At 45.9% G+C, this 10,002-nt stretch overlaps 1 protein-coding gene across 1 annotated transcript; it reads right to left on the bottom strand.

Annotated features, from left to right (window-relative positions):
- Positions 1-972, bottom strand: LOC114911630 (olfactory receptor 2AT4-like). The gene has a single exon (XM_029255566.1). The coding sequence runs from the start codon at positions 970-972 to the stop codon at positions 1-3; it is 972 nt and encodes a 323-aa protein (XP_029111399.1).
- Positions 973-10,002: the final 9,030 nt, after the last annotated feature.

Below are 10,002 nucleotides of genomic sequence, written 5' to 3'. Positions count from 1 at the left end.
TTAAGTGGCAAGCATCTTTACGTTTCCTATATTCCCTTTTTGTCTCTGCAGATTTTTGATCAGTACCTCCTTCACTTCTTTAGTCCTTAAACAGTAAATGAGTGGATTGACCATAGGGGGGAGCAGACTGTATAACATGATTATGGCAATGCGCAAATCTGTACTGAATGTTATTCCCACATTGCTTGCAAGATACACAAAGCACCGTGGAAGGAAGTAGAGGGCAATTACGACTAGCTGGGGACTACAGGTGGAAAGGGTTTTAAGGCGACCCTGACTATTGGCAATTCGAAGTACCGCTACAATGATGGCACAGTAAGAGAATACAATAAAGGCAAGTGGTACAAGTAACACAACCATAGCAAAAACAAAAGCTGGGAAAGCATAAGGAGTCCTGTCAGTACATGCCAGTGTTGTGATTGAAGTGTGATCACAGTAACACTGAATGATTGTGTTGGAGGAGCAATAAGGTAAGGGGTATGCCCTAATTACAATCATCACTGGGCTTACAACTGAAAGCACCCATGAAGTGATGCTAGTAATTAAAATAGTGGTATTTGTCATTATTGTACGGTATCTCAAAGGGTAACAAATTGCCACATATCTATCTAATGCCATTATTAATAATACATATGAGTTTAACGTTCCAAAAAAATGTACAAAGAACATTTGTAGAAAGCAAGCAGTGAATGAAATGGTTCCTGCCTTAAACCAGTACCTGGCAATGATCTTTGGTAAAGTGGTGGTGCTGAACAGCACATCAGATAGAACCAGGTTTAAAATGATAAAATACATGGGTTTCTGGAGGCTCCGGTCTGTTACAAATAGGAGAAGAAATGCTGCATTTCCCACTAAAGTGCACATGTAGACCAAGAAAAAAATAGATGCAATCAGACTATAGTAATTTTGCTGAAGTCCAGGGAAACCCACAATAAAAAACTCAGTCACCGATGTTTGATTTCCAACAGACATGTTGAACTGGAGTCTTCTGAAATGAGGCCTGTGGCAAAGAAGTATTTTTTTCTTAAATATTCTTGTTTTTTTTGTCTATTTTCATTTTTTTTGTAAACAGTATGTATTCTTTTGTTCTGTACTGTGACTTTGCTGAGCAATACATACAAAAACATACAAACAAAAAACTGATGTTTATGAGTACTTTCTAAGCATTAAATTTGAATCTAAAAGTTGTTACTGATTTTATGTTTTATTAGATATTAATTTTAAGAGAATAAATGATATCAAACAAAAGTTAAACATAATAATTTTTAAATCTCACATGTGGCAATATTTATGATGAGATGCAATTCAACTAACTTGCAGAAGGCTATAAAAAGGTAGAGAAAAATAGAAGTGTAAGTAACACAAATTATGATGTTTGTTCCCACATAGTTATTTTTTAAATATGCCATTTAAACATTTTCAATTTTTTTTTCCCCAACTACAGCTCATTTATTCTGATTTTTGAAAATCACTTTACTGTGCATCTCACAAATTGGATAGTTTGTGCTTAATACACACACACACACACATTTTCAGAACCGCTTGTCCCATACGGGGTCACAGGGAGCCAGAGCCTACCTGGTAACACAGGGCGTAAGGCCGGAGGGAGAGGGGACATACCCAGGACGGGACGCCAGTCCGTCGCAAGGCACCCCAAGTGGGACTCGAACCCTAGACCCACCAGAAAGCAGGACCGCGGTCCAACCCACTGTGCCACCACACCTTGTGCTTAATAAAGAATATGAATACCAGAGCAAACCCACAGAGACAACATGCAAACTCCACACAGACTGAGAAGGGATCAAACCCACATTCTCTTATGCTACCCAGGTGCTGTGAGACAGCAGTGCTACTTGTTGTGCCACCATGCCACCCCAGAGACTTACAATGTTAAGGTACTTGCAACTATTTACCCATTCATACAGCTGTGGCATTTTACTGGAGAAATTTAGGGTAAATACCTTCCTTAAGGCTGGAGGTGTATACTGAACCTGCAACCTTTCAGGCCCCAAGGGAAAACCTGTGACCACTGCACTACCAGGTAAGCAAGTAGTGCTGCTATCTCAGAGTGCCTGGGTGGTGTGAAAGGACATGGGTTTGAACCCCACCCAGTCTGTGTGGAGTTTGCATGTTCTCCTTGTGTCTGTATGGGTTTCCTGTGTGCACTGTTTTCCTCCCACAGTCTAAAGACATGCTGTTCAGGTTCACCCATAGTGTGTGAGTGACAGAGAGCGTCTGCTACAGAGCTAAAAATACAGGATAGAATATTCAGCCACATCCCATTTGATGAGATTATTTTTCCTGTACATGATGAGTTATATTTTTAACAAAAGCATTTGATAATTACAAGAACTAAAGAATAAGCAGTAGAGTAATGAGCTGTTTTGCATTGCAGGTCAATAGTCTCACACACACACATTTTCAGAACCGCTTGTCCCTTACGGGGTCACAGGGAACCGGAGCCTACCCAGTAACACAGGGCATAGGGCCAGGGGACACACCCAGGACAGGACGCCAGTCCGTCGCAAGGCGCCCCAAGCAAGACTTGAACCCCAGACCCACCAAAGAGCAGGACTGTGGTTCACCCCACTGCACCACCACACCCCCTGGTCAATAGTCAATCCCTTTCAATTTTTATTTCATTACCAATTCTGTTAAATACACACACACACACACACACACACACACACACACACACACACACACACACACACACACACACACACACACACACACACACACACACACACACACACACACACACACACACACACATTTTCAGAACCGCTTGTCCCTTACGGGGTCACGGGGAACCGGAGCCTACCCGGCAACACAGGGCGTAAGGCCGGAGGGGGAAGGGGACACACCCAGGACGGGACGCCAGTCCGCCGCAAGGCACCCCAAGCGGGACTTGAACCCCAGACCCACCGGAGAGCAGGACTGCGGTCCAACCCACTGCGCCACCGCACCCCCTGGTTGATAGTCAATCCCTTTCAATTTTTATTTCATTACCAATTCTGTTAAATATTTATAAATTAAAGAATAACCACTGTTAAATCGCTTCAGGAGAGGGTTTAGAAATTAGGAATTCATATATATAACAATATAAGGAAAAGTGTAATGCTGAATTATTTAAACACTTTGTCCAATCATCTACAAATGCAGAATAAAAAGATACCTTGTTTTGCTATTCTCTTGATGGTCTCTTTCAGCTTCAAATGCTCCAGTGTCTGAACACTACCAAGGTTGATGTGTGTGACAATGATAGTATAAATATATATTTTTTAAAGCTGTGTTACACAACCACAATCGAGATTCATCCACACCTGTCCTTACCTCTGATAAGACACTTTGTGGACTCCATAAGCATACTGTTGAAGAGAGTGTTATATTTAAACTCTCTTGTAGTGTTCATTCTTTTGGTACAACCATTGGCACTGGCTGATGTCAGCACATTCAGTAATAGAATCAGCCACAAGAGAGATAATTAAAACAGTTTGCTTTGAGAAATGTCTTAATGGTCAGGGAAAACAAAACATCAGATTTTGTCTGATACAGCTTACTCTATATTTACTTAAGCTTCATAACATTTTTACATTGATAAAGATTAACCTGAACAGTAATATAACATCAAAAACTGCATTACGAAATAAAATGCTTCAAAAAAGACAGAATTCAAACTCAGCTCAAACCATGCTTTTGTTAATATAACAACAGTAATAACTATTAGAGTAATCATCATACAGAAGTGCTTATAGTACTGAGTATTGATACTTGACAGGATTTTGAAAATGCAACATTTTAGGCATGAGTTCAGCGTTATAATGCTCATGGTAAGTCTGATCCTCACTTACTTATAGAACATTTATGGAAATTGGAGTTGTACACATTATTGGAAACAGATGCAGGGCAGCCTAGTGAAATTAATATGAATTTTAAATTAAAAGAGTGCTATTTTCCTTGGCTTTACAGTTTTTCTCAATTGTTTTGACACATTTCTCCAGATGAATGTAATTGCTCTCAAAACAATTAACACAGCCATGTAAACACACTCTTACCTTCACCAAACAGTTCAATTCCACTGCATAATGAAGTACTGTCTTTCATTCTACTAATGCATTTACTAAAAATAAATACTAACATCAAAAATACAAGTGTGTGCTCTGCTGATTGTATAACGTACTCTGATGTACACACACAAATACACACACACACACACACATATTTTCGGAACCGCTTGTCCCATATGGGGTCACGGGGAGCCGGAGCCTACTCGGCAACACAGGGCATAGGGCCGGAGAGGGAGGGGGACACACCCAGGACGGGACGCCAGTCCGTCGCAAGGCACCCCAAGCGGGGCTTGAACCCTAGACCCACTGGAGAGCAGGACCCTGGTCCAACCCACTGCACCACCGTGCCACCGCGCCCCCCCATACACACAAATACATGAATGAAAATATACGTTTATCGTGAAGTTCTCTACTGAGGAGTTCTGTTGTATAACAGAAGCTACTGCCTCAACATCTCCACAGCCCTCTTCCATTGCTTGAAGAAGACTGTAAGGGTTGCGATCATACACTTTCCATCTCCAACAGGAGAATAACTCCTCAGCTGAATTCAGGAAAGGAGAATATAGTGGAAGGAACACCATCATGAAATATGAGTGATGCTCAAACCACTCCCGCACCAGCGCCGAATGGTGGAATGGCACATTGTCCCAAAAAACTACAAAATCTCAATCCATTTGCTTCTGGTCAACCTGCGGGAAGAGGATTTCATTGAGGGAGTTTAAAAAATTTGTATCCTTTCGGTGTTGTATGGCTCTAAGATAGCATTGTGTGCCACAACACCAGTAGCTGAAATTGCAGCAGACATGGTGATGTTGCCTCCCCGCTGTCCAAGGACATTGACTGTGGCACGATGGCCAATCGCATTCCTCCCTCTTCTCCTTTTTTTCTTACAGTTTTTCTCGATCGATTTGACACATTACTCCAAACTCCGGTCACTTCTCTCAAAACAATTAACACAGTCATCTGAACACTTTGTAATTGTCATAAGTAGATTGTAAGTTCCTGTCTATCTCATACTACTTACAAATGAAATGCATACTTTTCCCAAAACACTATGCACAAAATTCTGCAATGTTTGCACAACAGTTCATGCAGCCAACCAGAACTGTAACATCCATCCATCTTCCTCCGCTATCCGGGGCCGGGTCGCGGGGGCAGCAGTCCGAGCAGAGTCCTCCAGACTTCCCTCTCCCCGCACACCTCCTCCAGTTCCTCTGGGGGAACCCCAAGGCGTTCCCAGGCCAGCCGGGAGACATAGTCTCTCCAACGTGTCCTGGGTCTGCCCCGAGGCCTCCTCCCAGTGGGACACGCCCGGAACACCTCCCCAGGGAGGCGTCCAGGAGGCATCCGGAACAGATGCCCGAGCCACCTCAACTGGCTCCTCTCGATGCGGAGGAGCAGCGGCTCTACTCCGAGCTCCTCCCGGGTGACTGAGCTCCTCACCCTTCCCTAAGGGTGCGCCCAGCCACTCTGCGGAGGAAACTCATTTCTGCCGCTTGTATCCGCGATCTCATTCTTTCGGTCATACTCCAGAGTTCATGACCATAGGTGAGGGTAGGAACGTAGATCGACCGGTAAATTGAGAGCTTCGCCTTACGACTCAGCTCCCTCTTCACCACAACAGACCGGTACAATGACCGCATCACTCCGGACGCCGCACCAATCCGTCTGTCAACCTGCCGCTCCATTTTTCCCTCACTCGTGAACAAGACCCCGAGATACTTAAACTCCTCCACTTGAGGGAGAAACTCCCCCCTAACCCGGAGGGGGCAAGCCACCCTTTTCCGACTGAGAACCATGGCCTCGGATTTGGAGGTGCTGATTCTCATCCCCGCCGCTTCGCACTCGGCTGCAAACCTCCCCAGTGCACGCTGCAAGTCTTGACTTGATGAAGCCAACAGGACCACATTGTCTGCAAAAAGCAGAGACGAGATCTCGCGGCCAGCAAAACAGACACCCTCCGTTCCCTGGCTGCACCTAGAAATTCTGTCCATGAAGATAATGAACAGAATCGGTGACAAAGGGCAGCCCTGGCGGAGTCCAACATGCACCGGGAACAGGTCTGACTTACTGCCGGCAATGCGAACCAAGCTCCTGTTCTGGTCATACAGGGAACGAACAGCCCATAGCAACGAGCCCCGAACCCCATAATCCCGAAGTAACCCCCACAGGATGCCACGAGGGACACGGTCGAATGCCTTCTCCAAGTCCACAAAACACATATGGACTGGTTGGGCAAACTCCCACGAACCCTCCAACACCCTAGTGAGGGTATAGAGCTGGTCCAGTGTTCCACGGCCAGGGCGAAAACCGCATTGCTCCTCCTGAATCCGAGGTTCGACTATTGGTCGGATTCTCCTTTCCAGTACCCTGGCATAGACTTTCCCAGGGAGGCTAAGGAGTGTGATCCCCCTATAGTTGGAACACAATCTCCGGTCCCCCTTCTTAAAAAGAGGGACCACCACCCCGGTCTGCCAGTCCAGAGGCACCGATCCCGAACTCCACGCGATGCTGCAGAGGCGTGTCAGCCAAGACAGCCCCACAACATCCAGAGACTCGAGAAACTCGGGGCGGATCTCATCCACCCCCGGAGCCTTGCCACCGAGGAGTTTTTTGACTACCTCAGCAACTTCAGCCAGGGTAATGGACGAGTCCCCCTCCAAGTCCCCAGCCTCAGCTTCCTCTACGGAAGGCGTGTCGGAGGGATTGAGGAGATCCTCAAAGTACTCCTTCCACCGCCCGAGGACATCCTCAGCTGAGGTCAGTAGCGCACCACTTCCACTGTAAACAGTGTTCGTGGAACACCGCTTCCCCTTTCTGAGTCGCCGGACGGTTTGCCAGAATCTCTTTGAGGCCGACTGAAAGTCTTCCTCCATGGCCTCACCGAACTCCTCCCAAGCTCGAGTTTTTGCCGCGGCGACTGCCAGAGCCGCGCTCCGTTTGGCCCGTCGGTACCCGTCAGCTGCTTCAGGAGTCCCATGAGCCAGCCAGGCCCGATAGAACTCCTTCTTCAGCTTGACGGCATCCCTTACCTCCAGTATCCACCACCGTGTTCGGGGATTGCACCCCGACAGGCGCCGGAGACTTTATGGCCACAGCTCCCAACCGCCGCCCCGACAATGGAGGCGCGGAACATAGTCCATTCAGACTCGATGTCCCCCACCTCCCTCGGGACCTGGTTGAAGCTCTGTCGGAGGTGGGAGTTGAAGACCTCTCTGACAGGGGCCTCCGCCAAACGTTCCCAACAGACCCTCACTATGCGTTTGGGCCTGCCAGGTCTGTCCAGCTTTTTCCCCCGCCATCGAATCCAACTCACCACCAGGTGGTGATCAGTTGACAGCTCAGCCCCTCTCTTCACCCGAGTGTCCAAGACATATGGCCGAAGATCAGAAGAAACGACTATAAAGTCGATCATTGACCTCCGACCTAGGGTGTCCTGGTGCCAAGTGCACTGATGGACACCCTTATGCATGAACATGGTGTTCGTTATGGATAAACCGCGACTAGCACAGAAATCCAATAACAACTCACCGCTCGGGTTCAGATCAGGGAGGCCGTTCCTCCCAATCACGCCCCTCCAGGTATCACTGTCACTGCCCACGTGGGCGTTCAAGTCCCCCAGTAGAACGACAGAGTCCCCGGTGGGAGCGCTTTCCAGCACGCCCCCCAGAGACTCCAAAAAGGCCGGGTACTCTACACTGCCGCTAGGCGCATAAGCACAAACGACAGTGAGAGACCGTTCCCTGACCCGAAGGCGTAGGGAGATGACCCTCTCATTCACCGGGGTAGACTCCAACACATGGCGGCTGAACTGGGGGGCTATTAATAAGCCCACACGCGCCCGCCGCCTCTCACCTTGGGCAACGCCAGAATAGTGGAGAGTCCACCCTTGATCGAGAAGCGTGGTTCCAGAACCCAAGCTGTGAGTGGAAGTGAGCCCAACTATATCTAGACGGTATCTCTCAACTTCCCTGCACCAGCTCAGGCTCCTTCCCCGCCAGTGAGGTGACATTCCAAGTCCCAAAAACCAGAGTTGGCGCCCGAGGTTTGGGTCGGCCGGGCACTCGGCCCCGACCACCGCCCAAATCACAATGCACCGACCCCTCACGGTTTCTCCGGCAGGTGGTGAGCCCACCGAAGAGCGGCTCCACGTCATGGCTTCGGGCTAAGCCCGGCCAGGCCCCGTGGGCATAGACCTGGCCACCAGGCGCTCGCATGCGAGCCCCCCCCCCAGGCCTGGCTCCAGGGTGGGGCCCCGGTGACCCTATACCGGGCGGGATGAACGAGATCCTTGATTTAATAATCATAAGGGGATTTTGAACCACGCTTTGTCTCGTCTGTCACCCAGGACCTGTTTGCCTTGGGAGACCCTACCAGGGGCATATAGCCCCAAGCAACATAGCTCCTGAGATCATTCAGGCACTCAAACCCCTCCGCCTCAAAACCCAGTTTTTTTCATTTATACAGGGCACAACTTTGATTTCAGATAAAAGGAAAATACAATTGGTTGAGATCATTGTAAGCATGGGTAATCTTTATTGCAGGGAAAAAGGTATTATTCTGACTGAAAAATTGAGTCTTTTTACTCAGAAAACAAACCTCATGAGTCCTGTTTAATTATATGTTCTTCAACTCTTTGTCTGGCCTAATGAAATGCTTGTGGACTCTTCAGCAATGACATTATGGGTATCTTTTAATTCTCAGTACCTATGTGTCATCCATGACAACAAAAGCAAAATATCATTATATTAATAACTCCAATTAGGATCTTTAGAAAGATATTAATCCTTTAGGAGATAGTTGGTTTTGGGCCATTAGACAGTCTTCTGGGATTTTAAATGTTTTTGATCATTATCTCTTTAGGCCACTGGGCCAAAATATTACTCCTGATAGATTTTATAGTGTCTAATCCTGCGGGATTCAAGATGTTGTAACATTTGTGCCAAATATCTAGCATAATCAGCTTCATTTATATTTCTATACATTTTACATTTACATTTATCTTTTTAGCAGACTACTTTCTCCAAAGCAACACACATCTCTGAGAATTTATATTTCTGTAATACTCTTTCTGTGACTTAATGAAAGTGAGTCTTATTACAGTTTAAAATAACCAGTTTCACTTTTTACCTAGGTCTGTGTATATCAGTTATTTACCAGTTTTATGATCTGGACACAAATTATAAACATCGATCACGTCTTCTGACTCTCTTAACAATAGCATGCACCAAAGTTGCAGTACTAGCTCTGGTGTGTTTAATGTGTTAAGCCCAAGAGCAAAAATCTCATTAGCAAAACTTAATTAAGGTCTTCACACACCTGAGCTTGACAGTTACACCTGATTAACAAAATACTGTCCGTTTGTATTGTTACTGAAAGTGGGTGCCCTCATCTCAAGAGACATAATTGGTTGTCAGATCATAGGGCTTGTTTGCTTTGAGCCTGAGCTGAGTATGCCATCAGGGATGTCTTCCAAGACAATTTCTGCCAGTGTTTACAGCCTATTATTCCCCATTTTAGCTAAACATCATTCTTCCAGTATAGTACCCAACTTACTAATAATAAAGGTACATAAATGTTGAGGAGGTGAAAGTTTGCTGTCGTTGCCTTGTTTTTCGGAAAGCTGTTAAGACATGAGGAATAATGTTCACTAAAGCAACTAAAAACAGGTATTATTCAGTAATATTTTGAATGTCACACAGATATCTGGGTATGTGAGTCTTATTTTATTTACATTTATGTGTTTGACAGACACTTACCTGTAAAGTGAAGTACACTAGCTCTTCAACTTCAAACCCAGTTTGGATTAGAAGTTTAATTGTTTGCAAATCCAGCCACTACATCATAATCAGTGGAATTATAACATAGAGAAATCATTGAATTTATTCACAGGTTAGGTTCTGTGAAAAAAAAAAAAGCACATAAATTAATA

This window comes from Scleropages formosus, chromosome 10, assembly GCF_900964775.1.
Source record: "Scleropages formosus chromosome 10, fSclFor1.1, whole genome shotgun sequence".
Lineage (NCBI taxonomy): Eukaryota > Metazoa > Chordata > Actinopteri > Osteoglossiformes > Osteoglossidae > Scleropages > Scleropages formosus.
Note: the sequence above shows the minus strand (reverse complement) of the source record. Positions and strands in the feature narration are given on the sequence as shown.

Excerpts from the sequence above, each read along its gene's own strand:
- LOC114911630 (XM_029255566.1), bottom strand. The coding sequence starts at position 972 with ATGTCTGTTGGAAATCAAACATCGGTGACTGAGTTTTTTATTGTGGGT.